Source organism: Diabrotica virgifera, chromosome 3 (genome assembly GCF_917563875.1).
Source record: "Diabrotica virgifera virgifera chromosome 3, PGI_DIABVI_V3a".
Taxonomy (NCBI): Eukaryota; Metazoa; Arthropoda; class Insecta; order Coleoptera; family Chrysomelidae; genus Diabrotica; species Diabrotica virgifera.
The window spans coordinates 261,782,462-261,796,431 of NC_065445.1; the positions used below are offsets into that span (position 1 = coordinate 261,782,462).

The following is a 13,970-nucleotide window of genomic DNA, read 5'->3' on the forward strand; positions in this document are numbered from 1 at the left end:
CTTTAACCTAGATTTTCTGCTCTTATTGGAGCTTCATCAGAAGAAACGTAGGCACTGTTCTCCATAATCCAACTAAATTGCATCGAGAAGTTTTCCCACACATCGCAACCAAATGGATGATAATAGGTGGCTAGCGCCATCTGGCAATTGAAAGACGAAGCAAGTTTTCAATCCTAATAGCAAATGAATAATATTGAAAAATATTAAAAATCACTAAAAGATTTTTAAATTGAAAACTTATTGGTACATTTTTATGGTAACACCTCCAAGACTTCTATAATTTGCAAGTCATATGGATGCTGCAGTGAAGACGAGAGGGAAGGAATTCTACACTTTGCAATTCACATCCCCCGTCTGCAGCCGGCCAAATTCCAACTGAAAGATGCACCTGGTTACTCTACGGAGTAATACGAAAATAAAATAAAAATGTGTACCTATTATCATCCATTTGGTTGCGATGTGTGGGAAAACTTCTCGATGCAATTCAGTTGGATTATGGAGAACAGTGCCTACGTTTCTTCTGATGAAGCTCCAATAAGAGCAGAAAATCTAGGTTAAAGGAACTGGACTGCACTCCGTAATCTAATTAAAAAGTAAGATTGGTTTGCCTTCGCATCGCAACCGAATAAAAATGGTACACATTTTTATTTTATTTTCGTATTACTCCGTAGAGTAACCAGGTGCATCTTTCAGTTGGAATTTGGCCGGCTGCAGACGGGGGATGTGAATTGCAAAGTGTAGAATTCCTTCCCTCTCGTCTTCACTGCAGCATCCATATGACTTGCAAATTATAGAAGTCTTGGAGGTGTTACCATGAAAATGTACCAATAAGTTTTCAATTTAAAAATCTTTTAGTGATTTTTAATATTTTTCAATATTATTCATTTGCTATTAGGATTGAAAACTTGCTTCGTCTTTCAATTGCCAGATGGCGCTAGCCACCTATTATCATCCATTTGGTTGCGATGTGTGGGAAAACTTCTCGATGCAATTTAGTTGGATTATGGAGAACAGTGCCTACGTTTCTTCTGATGAAGCTCCAATAAGAGCAGAAAATCTAGGTTAAAGGAACTGGACTGCACTCCATAATCTAATTAAAAAGTAAGATTGGTTTGCCTTCGCATCGCAACCGAATAAAAATGGTACACATTTTTATTTTATTTTCGTATTACTCCGTAGAGTAACCAGGTGCATTTTCAGTTGGAATTTGGCCGGCTGCAGACGGGGGATGTGAATTGCAAAGTGTAGAATTCCTTCCCTCTCGTCTTCACTGCAGCATCCATATGACTTGCAAATTATAGAAGTCTTGGAGGTGTTACCATGAAAATGTACCAATAAGTTTTCAATTTAAAAATCTTTTAGTGATTTTTAATATTTTTCAATATTATTCATTTGCTATTAGGATTGAAAACTTGCTTCGTCTTTCAATTGCCAGATGGCGCTAGCCACCTATTATCATCCATTTGGTTGCGATGTGTGGGAAAACTTCTCGATGCAATTTAGTTGGATTATGGAGAACAGTGCCTACGTTTCTTCTGATGAAGCTCCAATAAGAGCAGAAAATCTAGGTTAAAGGAACTGGACTGCACTCCGTAATCTAATTAAAAAGTAAGATTGGTTTGCCTTCGCATCGCAACCGAATAAAAATGGTACACATTTTTATTTTATTTTCGTATTACTCCGTAGAGTAACCAGGTGCATCTTTCAGTTGGAATTTGGCCGGCTGCAGACGGGGGATGTGAATTGCAAAGTGTAGAATTCCTTCCCTCTCGTCTTCACTGCAGCATCCATATGACTTGCAAATTATAGAAGTCTTGGAGGTGTTACCATGAAAATGTACCAATAAGTTTTCAATTTAAAAATCTTTTAGTGATTTTTAATATTTTTCAATATTATTCATTTGCTATTAGGATTGAAAACTTGCTTCGTCTTTCAATTGCCAGATGGCGCTAGCCACCTATTATCATCCATTTGGTTACGATGTGTGGGAAAACTTCTCGATGCAATTTAGTTGGATTATGGAGAACAGTGCCTACGTTTCTTCTGATGAAGCTCCAATAAGAGCAGAAAATCTAGGTTAAAGGAACTGGACTGCACTCCGTAATCTAATTAAAAAGTAAGATTGGTTTGCCTTCGCATCGCAACCGAATAAAAATGGTACACATTTTTATTTTATTTTCGTATTACTCCGTAGAGTAACCAGGTGCATCTTTCAGTTGGAATTTGGCCGGCTGCAGACGGGGGATGTGAATTGCAAAGTGTAGAATTCCTTCCCTCTCGTCTTCACTGCAGCATCCATATGACTTGCAAATTATAGAAGTCTTGGAGGTGTTACCATGAAAATGTACCAATAAGTTTTCAATTTAAAAATCTTTTAGTGATTTTTAATATTTTTCAATATTATTCATTTGCTATTAGGATGTTGTTCTGAAGCTATTTCCTTGTGGCATTTTTATGATTAATTATTTATATGGGAAATAAGCCACAATTAAAATGAAAAAAATAATTTTATTAACGTTTCGACGCCCAAATCGGGTGCCGTTGTCAAAATACAAAATATTACTAAAATAAACTAAAGTGTTGTTGCTAAGCAAAAAAATTCTTCTAATAATTTATTTAATCTCACTCATTTATATTGGCAATTCAGACATATATTATACATTTTAAAGTAGAAGACTTTAAAATGATATTGCCAATATTTATGAGTTGCGTTCCTGGGACGACTTACTGAAAGATAGTTCATTCGATTACATGAAATTAACCCCAACTCAAGAATATCCGTCATAAAAAATTTATAGCATGTGATATGTCTTTAAAAAGACAACCAAATGCAACGACAGTAAAATTCTCGCGTTAGAGACTTCATAGTAAATCACAAGGGAAAACCAGGAAAAAAACCCTGTGATACTATCCCGACATCGTAAGTATTTGGTCTTACATTAATTTACTCTCAAAAAATAATACCAAATTCTGACTTGTAACATGTTTAAATTATAAATAATATTAATAATACTAGATATGTAAGTAATACTAAAATATAAAATATGTATTAGCTCGATATTATTGACTTACTAATCTTGGTATTTTCTTTCTATTGTCTTCCTCTTTCAGTATGGGTAACCACATCCTACTGCATTCTACCGAGGAATTTGCGACACAATTGGTTTCATTTAGCATAATTAGAGCCGCTTCTTTGATTTTTCTCTTTTTACTATCTGATTCTTTCAGGACTATACTTGAATCTCTCCACTGAACTCTATGTTCATTATCCCATGCGTGTTGACATATTTGAGATCTCTCAAATTCTCTATTTTTAATATAAGATTGATGTTCACTTATTCTAATGTCTAATGGTCTTGATGTCTCACCTAAATAAAATTGTTCGCATTCACAAGGTATTTTATAAATGCAATTCTTTGTTCTTTCTTGATCATTGTTAGGTTTAGTTTTAGATAGAATAGATCTCAATGTGTTTGTTGTTTTGAATGTTGTTGAAATGTTGAATTTATTTCCTATTGTTTTAAGTTTCTCGGATAGTCCTTTTATATATGGTATTGATATTTTCCTCGTATTATTTCTGGTGAATGTTGTAGGATCCCGTTCTAAGTTGTTCTGTTCCATTCGATCCAATCTTGACAATTCCTTATTTATAAACGATAAAGGATAATCATTTTTTAATAAAACAGATGTTAACAATTGTTTTTTTGCTAAAAAGGATTGAATTAGGATTGAAAACTTGCTTCGTCTTTCAATTGCCAGATGGCGCTAGCCACCTTTTATCATCCATTTGGTTGCGATGTGTGGGAAAACTTCTCGATGCAATTTAGTTGGATTATGGAGAACAGTTCCTACGTTTCTTCTGATGAAGCTCCAATAAGAGCAGAAAATCTAGGTTAAAGGAACTGGACTGCACTCCGTAATCTAATTAAAAAGTAAGATTGGTTTGCCTTCGCATCGCAACCGAATAAAAATGGTACACATTTTTATTTTATTTTCGTATTACTCCGTAGAGTAACCAGGTGCATCTTACAGTTGGAATTTGGCCGGCTGCAGACGGGGGATGTGAATTGCAAAGTGTAGAATTCCTTCCCTCTCGTCTTCACTGCAGCATCCATATGACTTGCAAATTATAGAAGTCTTGGAGGTGTTACCATGAAAATGTACCAATAAGTTTTCAATTTAAAAATCTTTTAGTGATTTTTAATATTTTTCAATATTATTCATTTGCTATTAGGATTGAAAACTTGCTTCGTCTTTCAATTGCCAGATGGCGCTAGCCACCTATTATCATCCATTTGGTTGCGATGTGTGGGAAAACTTCTCGATGCAATTTAGTTGGATTATGGAGAACAGTGCCTACGTTTCTTCTGATGAAGCTCCAATAAGAGCCGAAAATCTAGGTTAAAGGAACTGGACTGCACTCCGTAATCTAATTAAAAAGTAAGATTGGTTTGCCTTCGCATCGCAACCGAATAAAAATGGTACACATTTTTATTTTATTTTCGTATTACTCCGTAGAGTAACCAGGTGCATCTTTCAGTTGGAATTTGGCCGGCTGCAGACGGGGGATGTGAATTGCAAAGTGTAGAATTCCTTCCCTCTCGTCTTCACTGCAGCATCCATATGACTTGCAAATTATAGAAGTCTTGGAGGTGTTACCATGAAAATGTACCAATAAGTTTTCAATTTAAAAATCTTTTAGTGATTTTTAATATTTTTCAATATTATTCATTTGCTATTAGGATTGAAAACTTGCTTCGTCTTTCAATTGCCAGATGGCGCTAGCCACCTATTATCATCCATTTGGTTGCGATGTGTGGGAAAATTTCTCGATGCAATTTAGTTGGATTATGGAGAACAGTGCCTACGTTTCTTCTGATGAAGCTCCAATAAGAGCAGAAAATCTAGGTTAAAGGAACTGGACTGCACTCCGTAATCTAATTAAAAAGTAAGATTGGTTTGCCTTCGCATCGCAACCGAATAAAAATGGTACACATTTTTATTTTATTAAAAATGCTTACAAATAAACGACAAACAAGTTATGCAACAAAATAACCGTTAATTAACGATTTATATGGGAAATAAGCCACAATTAAATTGAAAAAAAAAATGATTGGGAAATAAGCCACAATTCTGAATTGCCGATATAAATGAGTCAGATTAAATAAATTATTAGAAAAATTTTTTACTATGCAACAACATTTTTGTTTATAATTTCGTAGTATTTTGTATTTTGACAACGACACCCCATTTGGGGGTCGAAACGTTAATAAAACTATTTTTTTCAATTTAATTGTGGCTTATTTCCCATCTAAATAGTGAATTATAAAAATGCCACAATGAAATAGCTTCAGAACAACAAAAATAACCGTTGACCTACCCAAAACGGACGCATATGACCAGTACTAGAAATTCTCTATTAATGCAATCCATTTAGTTCTGGAAGATAAATTGGTAATTTTGGTAACAATTTTTGTAATTAAAAAAAAATAATTACAAGATGCGATTTTTAAAGAGCCCTAGCTCCCTTAGGAAGCATTTTTGGACAAGTTGAATTGGGTTAAATTATCTTAAAATTAACTGGAGAATATCCGGTCTTCGTTTGTCGGGAGAGTTTCTGGACACCCTGTATACACACTGCGCGTCAGAAAAAACGGGCGGCCCACACAATTGGTCATTTTTGATGTTTCGATTTCCTAAACCTGTTGTCCGATATAAGTGATTTTTTTAACATGTTATAGCCTTATTATTTAACAATATCGCTGTGATAATATTGTTGCTAAACAGGTAAATTTCCATTGTATACTGGGTGAAATAATCAAACTGTGTTTTTTCTCAAAATTCGCAACACCCTGTAGAAGCATTTATCAAATGCCGAAATTAAAACCCAACTAGATATAGCCTCCGGTTTTATTAACATGATTTTTTTATTCATTCGTTTATGTTGGATAATAAAAAAAGTTAGGTATTTTAACAACTAGCCATGTTCTTCATCAGTACAGGGTGTTTCTAAATAAGTGCGACAAACTTTAAGGGGCAATTTTGCATGAAGAAATAATGACCGTTTGCTTTATAAACATTTTATGTCCGCAAATGCTTCGTTTCCGAAGTACAGGATGTTGAATTTTTTCTTACAAACTGACGATTACTAATTGCTCTAAAACCGGTTGAGATATGCAATTGAAATTTGCTAGGTTTTAAGAGATAGTTACTGCGCATTTGTGCATAAGGGTAATATGACTCTGTGTACTCCTTGTATGGCACTGTATTTCTTAATACGACTGTGTTTTTGACATTATAAACAACATTTTGAACATTTATTAACATAGTTAATAATTTATTCATGAATGTAGGTTACCCGTTAGGTAAATATAATTTAACATAATGAGTTGTTAAATTCAACTAATTTTTACTAGCGTACGTTTTATTTGATACTTTTATTTGGTATTTTGATTTATGTTTATAAAATAAAAATATAATTTTTATGTGTTATATATCAGAAGGTGTATGTTATGTTACATTTATATACATGAATATATTCCACTAAAATTCTTTTCAAGAAATCTAAAGATATCATCCTTTGTCACAATTTCAGTTCTGTTCTAAAATGAAGGTAGAAGTGAAAATTCAATTTTTTGCCTGAGGAGGCATTATTTGATACGGTTCATTTGTTTATGGACCGTTTTCCTTTTTATGGTCTATATCCTGTTACGCATTTTGATGATGGGCACGAGATTCGAGACTTTTATCTAAAATACGAAAATATTGAATAAAATGCTCAAATTTCACAACTTTTAAGTCTTATACAGGCATAGCTAAATATATGTATGATAGAAGATTTCCTAAAATGCACTGAAATTCTTGTCTAAATTTAATTATTCCTGAGTCTGTATTTTCAACGAAAACTTTTCGTTTATAAATTCGGAAAATGTGTTCGTTTGTGCGTTGCCGCTCCTGCAACACTTAGAGCAGACTTATCGATGGATTCTTATGTAGTTTTGTCTTCCGAATCGAAATCTGAAAACGGCATCAACCGTCTTCGAGATAATCGACCTCACAGTCTAAAATGTGACGTCACACAATCCTTTTATTTTCTGCCGGCACACTAAACGTCAACTGAAATCGTTGCTATAATCGGTTCGCTAAACTCAGACGCAAATGGCTAAAGATTTTAGTACGTAACTTTTTTGTTTTTTGCCAATTTTGACAAAATTTGCAAAATTACTAAACATTTAGTAATTATTAACTATTTAGTAATAATTTTTTTGGCAATTTTATCAAATTGGCAAAATTACTAGCTTAAATCACTAGGTAGCCAATTGAGTCTGAGTTTAGCGAACGGACTATAGTAAGTATGCTAGTTTTAATCTAAATTTGTTAAGCAAAGCATAGGTTATTTACTTTTGAGTTTGACAATTCGTGAATGTCAAACTAAATTTTAAATTAGGTATTAATAAAACATAAAAAATAAGATACTTAAAAACACAATTTGAGTATATTTTAAAAGCAATAATTTATTAACAACTTTAAAAAGGTTTGTACGAGCATACGGCCTCCCCTTTAATGAGAGTACCTAATGATAAATGGACTGTTTCATTGCAACTATAGGGCTTTTCATTCACAGTCATTTGTTTCGAGCTACTGTCATGTGTCACATAATATTAATATATCTACGTCATACGTTATTGATATAACCAATGATAAAAACCAAGGACCTGTGACGTAGATACATTAACATTATGTGACACATGACAGAGGCTCGAAACAAATGACAATCGATGAAAAGCCCTATAGGGCTTTTCATTCACAGTCATTTGTTTCGAGCTTCTGTCAAATGTCGTATAATCCGTGTATATTAATATTATACACATATTATACAACATATGACAGAAGCTCGAAACAAATCACAATCGATGAAAAGCCCTATTGTTGACGATTCAAAACACATCCACTTCATCAGTAAAAAGCATCTTGAATTTCACAATATTGAAAATTGTTATTATGAAATGTTGTTTGGAATAAAAAATTATGTTCTGATAGGTATATGCAATTACATCCTTCTAATGGAAAAAATATTTGAAGATATTTCTCAAATTATGGATACCAACATCATTTTCATTTATAACTCTTTTATTTTTAATTTGACGAAGAAAAGTTATTCTTCATAAAAAGCTCTTCATGGTCTAATATTTATGATACAACCATCATTATATCAAATTTTATTAATTTTATACAAGGTATATAAAAAATATGAATTTTGATCAAGGGTAAAGTACCTCTATAGTTCACAAAATTTAAATTAGCATTTAAATATAATTGCACATTAAAACATATTTTCTAATCAACTTTTCATAATAGCAATTTTCCATATTAGACAAGGCGAAAACGGCGGGTTCGTTGGGAAAATATTCACATGAGATTTTTTTGCATAATTACATTCGTAAGACATCCCAGAATAAGGTTCAAGAAGTCGCCCACGTGAAAAGTGGGCCTAATTTAAAAAAAAAAAATTTTTTAATCAAATTGCAAAAATTAATATTTTTGGCCCGGATAGTTTTTTTGTAGGTTTTTTGGAGCATTCTGGATAAAAAAGGTCTCCTATAATTTTTCTCTAGAGTTGATCTTGTTCGAGTTATAAGCAATTTAAAATTGAAAAAAAACGAAAAATGGCGATTTTCAAGGCTTAATAACTCGGTTAAAAGTTATTATTATGAAAGTCAGAAAGTGACTAAATCAAAGTTTAATGCCAACCATCCATAACCATGTCCAAAAAGCCATAAATCATATTGAAGAATGGTCATCCACAAGTGGACTTCAGTGTAATACCCTTAAAACCAAAGCAGTGTGTTTTACGAAAAGTCACCAAATACAACTGAAGAACTTATACTTAAATGGAGCACAGGTTAAATATGTAGACGAAGTTAGATTTCTCGGTATGATATTTGATCAAAAACTAACTTGGAAAATACATTTAGAATATTTAAAAAAGACATGTCAGCCTGGAATAAATGTGTTACGATCACTTGCAAACAAAAAATGGGGCGCCGACTCGTCTACATTACTACATATCTACAAGGCCCTAGTACGTTCCAAACTTGACTACGGCTCAATCGTTTACAACTCCTCAAAAAAGACGTACTTAAAAACAATAGATGTGATTCAAAATACAGGTCTTCGAATTTCCTTAAGAGCACACCACACAAGTCCAATACAAACTCTATACTGGGAGACTGGAGAGATCCCACTATCGTTTAGAAGACAATATCTAAGTCTTTCTTATGCCACTGCAGTATCCTCTAATCAAGATAACCCAGTTATACACAACGTATTAGCTGACCGCTTTAAAAGTTGTTTCCAAAACTCAAATAGAACTGACCACCCTTTTTATTACCGCATACAAACTTACTTATCAAAAATAGGTATTCATTTTCCAGACACCTACGATATTTCCGCAATCAAAACCCCTCCTCCTTGGACAATTCGCCTTCCTTCTACTGATACCAGCTTAATGCGACTAAATAAATCAGAAACGCCTGCAAGTCAAATCAATCAAGAATTTCTTAAAATATTAAGCAAATATGGTAGCTGCTTCAAAGTTTACACCGATGCCTCCAAAAACGAAGACGGAACTGGCGCAGCAATCTACTCGTCAGATTACACAGCAGCTTATAAGTTACCTTCATATACAACAACGTTCTCCGCTGAACTGTTTGCTATTCTAAACGCATTGGCTCTGATAGTTAACAAAAATAATAAGAGAAACATCATTATCACAGATTCTCTCAGCTCAATATTGGCATTAAAACAACTCTATTCTGATCATCCACTACTACTTTTCATTAAAAAGGAACTGAAATATGCAGAAAATATGAATATTAAAGTTAATTTTATTTGGGTACCATCTCATACTGGAATCGAAGGTAACGAGGTTGTGGACAAAATAGCAAAGAATGCACCTAATAACCCAAACGCAGAAGAGAACATGAAAATCCTACACACCGACCTGAAAGCATATTTCAAAGTAAATACTTTTAAAATATGGCAGGATACATGGAGGGACTCATCAACCAAGCTATACGAAGTTGACATTAACCACAATCAAATTCCACAATTCAAAAACAGAAGAGAGCAAGTAATCTTCACTCGTCTCCGGATTGGCCATACTCGATTAACCCATGACTACATACTCCAACGTGCCGATCAACCTGTGTGTGATTTGTGTAGAAGTGTCCTTACCGTAAAGCATTGTTTATTTCAGTGTCTGAAGTATAAAGTGCAACGAAAAAAGTGCAACATACCACCAACATTAAATAGTGCACTAGGAAAAGACAGTGATACAAAAAGCATCTTCACATTCCTCAAAGACTGCAACCTCTTACCAAAAATATAGTATTTTACTTTACTTTGTATAGATTTAGAGCTTTTTATAATTTCCTATTGTTATGTTTAAAATCTATTTTTAAGTTATAACTTTGTAACACAATCCATACACGCTAATAACCCTGCGTGGTTGATGCGTAATGTAAGGAAAAAAAAAGTTTAATGCCCCCCTACAAGATCCCGAAGAAAGTTTTGTCATTCTTTTATTGCTAAGCTGTTATTTTTAAGTAATAATATTGAGCGCCATGCACGTGGTAGTCGGCCGTAAATGGTGAGTGCGAGAGAGATGCCACTCCGGCAGTCCAATTGTGCATCTTACTTGCACTCACATTTACGGCAGCCTATCACGTGCATGGCGCTCAATATTATTACTTAAAACTAACAGCTTAGTAATAAAATAATGACAAAAATTTCTTCGGGATCTTGTAGGGGGGGGGGGGGCATTAAACTTTGATTTAGTCACCTTCTGATGTTCATAATAATAACTTTTAACCGAGTTATTAAGCCTTGAAAATCGCCATTTTTCGTTTTTTTTTTCAATTTTAAATTGCTTATAACTCGAACACGATCAACTTTAGAGAAAAATTATAGGAGAACTTTTTTATCCAGAATGCTCCAAAAAACCTACAAAAAAATTGTTCGGACCAAAAATATTGATTTTTGCAATTTGATTAAAAAAAAAAATTGTTAAAAAAAATTTGGCCCACTTTTCACGTGGGCGACTTCTTGAACATTATTCTGGGATGTCTCACGAATGTAATTATGCAAAAAAATCTCAGGGGAATATTTTTCCCAACGAACCCGCCGTTTTCGCCTTGTCTATATTATGAATTTAAATACGTAAATAAACAAAGTTTTCGTTATGATAATGCTCCCATTTTCAGCTTGTCCTACATAATATACGAAAGCGTTACCGTCGAACAAAAATTATTTTGTTATTTTTAGAAACAAAGATGGGATAAATTATTATGGCAGATTAATAGATATCAACGAGAAATTAACAAACATGATAAGGGAAAAGAACAGAACTAAAATAACAAGAAACCAGGAAGACAAAAATAGCGCAAACCGATTAAATTGACAAGTGAAACAGACACACACTACTAGAAATAGATCAATTATGTAAAAGAAATAAAAGAACGGGCTCAACATATGCAAGAACTATGGAAGCTAAAAAGAATAATACGAAAAGAGAGGAATCTCATTCCCCACGAAAAGGAGAATCACTTAAATCGTTTAGTGCGTAGAAGCAAAAGCTGAGGTGAAGAGGAGCACTCTTGTACGAGAGAGTCTACACTCAATTATCGGCAAAAAGAAAATATAAACTTTATCGAAGAAGTTTTAGAAACAGAATAAGATAACGCTCGAAGACCAAAGTAAAATAATCATTCCCACATCACCTAGGGAAAATTAGTGAGCTGACCCAGAGAAGTTCACCAAGAAAACCATCTTGTCCAGATGAAACAACAAACATCAATTATGTATTTAATAAAAATATAATAAATGCAATACTAAATTTCAGGCTCTTCCCAAACCTATGAAAAGAACCCCATGTAATCATGGTAACAAATAACGAAAAAAAAACATATTTCCGAAAAACCACAGGCCGATCAGCTTACTTCAAGCAGTCAGTAAGATAGCAGAGAGAGTCATCCAATCCAGACTCCAAATAAAGACAAACAGATTAGGAATAATCCCTAAACAATTCGGCTTCAGAGCCCAACACTCCAGTGAACTACAAGTACTCCGATTAACGGGGTACTCAACAATAATCTAGTCTGGAAAGCTTTGAAGGGAAGAGTGGTCCCTGATTTACTCAGATCATTTCTTCTCACCCCAATGTATCTGGAAAGCATTGAAGGGAAGAGTGGTCCCTAATTTACTCAGATCAATTCTCCTCACCCCAATGTATGAGGAACTCTTAAAAAAAGTAAACGTGGTTCTTTATTATTTGGTTTTAATTAATGTACGGTCATTTTAGATGCCTTGTTTTGCAGCTTCTGGAATATTAAATTTTGTTTTACCAAACAAGACAATACAAAAAGGATCCATCATATGAAAATACATTGAGAAAATCTTTAATCTTGAAAAAATCTTGAAATGCTTCCGTAAAACAGTAAAAATAAATGAGCAATCCCAGAAAAAAGATGACACTTTCTTTCAACATAAAGACAAATTTAAATTAACTGAACTAGCAAATACTATAAATTGTATCGGGAATTGTCTTCCTACATCTGCGGAAGGTTTAAATACGTCTGAGCATACTTGCAATAAGTTGCTCAATCTGATCTTGCATTATATGGTCCCATTCATCATTCAACACTACTTTCATCTCTTCAATCGTTTCGGGCAATGGTTGCCTCTTTTTAATCTTTCTCCCTAAAATGCACATAAATTTTCGAATAGATTCAAGTCAAGACTATAAGCGGACCATTCCAAAATGGCAGTATTTAGGTAGACAATGACGATTCGCACAGTATGTGGAAGCGCATTATTCTGAATACATAAGAAAGTATCCCCAACGAACGGTTATTATTGTTACGAATGAACGTTTTTATTATTATTGGTTATTTCATCTGCATTATTATTACCATAATTTGATAAAATAAAAAAACATTCAAAATTCAATTACCCGGATTTTTTTGACCGGAATAAAAATTTCTGTAGAACATGGCCATCCTCGTGTTGTTTTTAAACCTCAAATAATTTGAATTGCTGTGTATTTTATTTATTTAACTTACCCACTGTAGCTTCCTGTTTTGCTTTCGAAACGGACAAACAACGAATTGCCGGTGGACACAAAATCGTGCTTTTCCATCGCTTTGGAGAAAGTATCACAGAATGTTTTGATAATTTTTGCATCATCAGGCCAGGAAGCATCGTACAGAGTCAGCGATTCACCGCAGTCACCTTCGATTGGCTTTATTGGAGATTCTATTCGATTTATTCTAAAACTGTAATAAAAAAATATATATTAATATACACAAATAAAGTACTTAAGTTAAATAGCTGATATAAATAATAAACTACATATTAACATATTCCATTAAAATGTTACATTTTTTAAGCTATACCTTGCATTTGTTAGAGGAGTCAATTTTATTTTTTAAGTGTGTAGGACGGATCAGTATAAGCATAAGTTTAAGGTTTTGGGGTCGCCACCCTTGTCCCCCGGCCACCATATTGGAAATGGGTGAAAAGGGGTTTTGCGCTATATCTCGTAAACTACCAACCCTACGAAAAATATATTTAAAAATAAAATGTAACAAATTAAATTTTCTACAATTTTGTTTCTATTACTTTTTATCGTCAAGTGACCAACAAAAAAGATATAAACAAAAATAGGTGAAAATTTTTTAACAAGTTTGCTTTTGGAGGTTATAACTTTTTTTCAGTTCATTTTAAAATAAAATAACAATATAGCAATTTTGCAGAGGGTTTTTCAGCGAACAATTTCCGCTATAAAGTTGTTTAATTCTTATTTATTTATATAGGATTTACAGCGCTCCAAACTTGACCAGATTCTAGAATGCTCAATACAATAAAAACAAAAGTTAGGCTTACTTTTCTATCTACATATATATTTTTTA

The 13,970-nt window shown here is 33.4% G+C and overlaps 1 protein-coding gene across 1 annotated transcript in view; it reads right to left on the reverse strand.

Moving 5' to 3' along the window:
- LOC114326826 (uncharacterized) overlaps positions 1 to 13,970 on the reverse strand; it is a 149,961-nt gene that overhangs the window by 23,309 nt on the left and 112,682 nt on the right. The window contains exon 5 of the mRNA XM_028275277.2: positions 13,122 to 13,334. Within this exon, the coding sequence (XP_028131078.2) occupies positions 13,122 to 13,334 (213 nt within the window). The remainder of the gene's footprint in view (positions 1 to 13,121; positions 13,335 to 13,970) is intronic.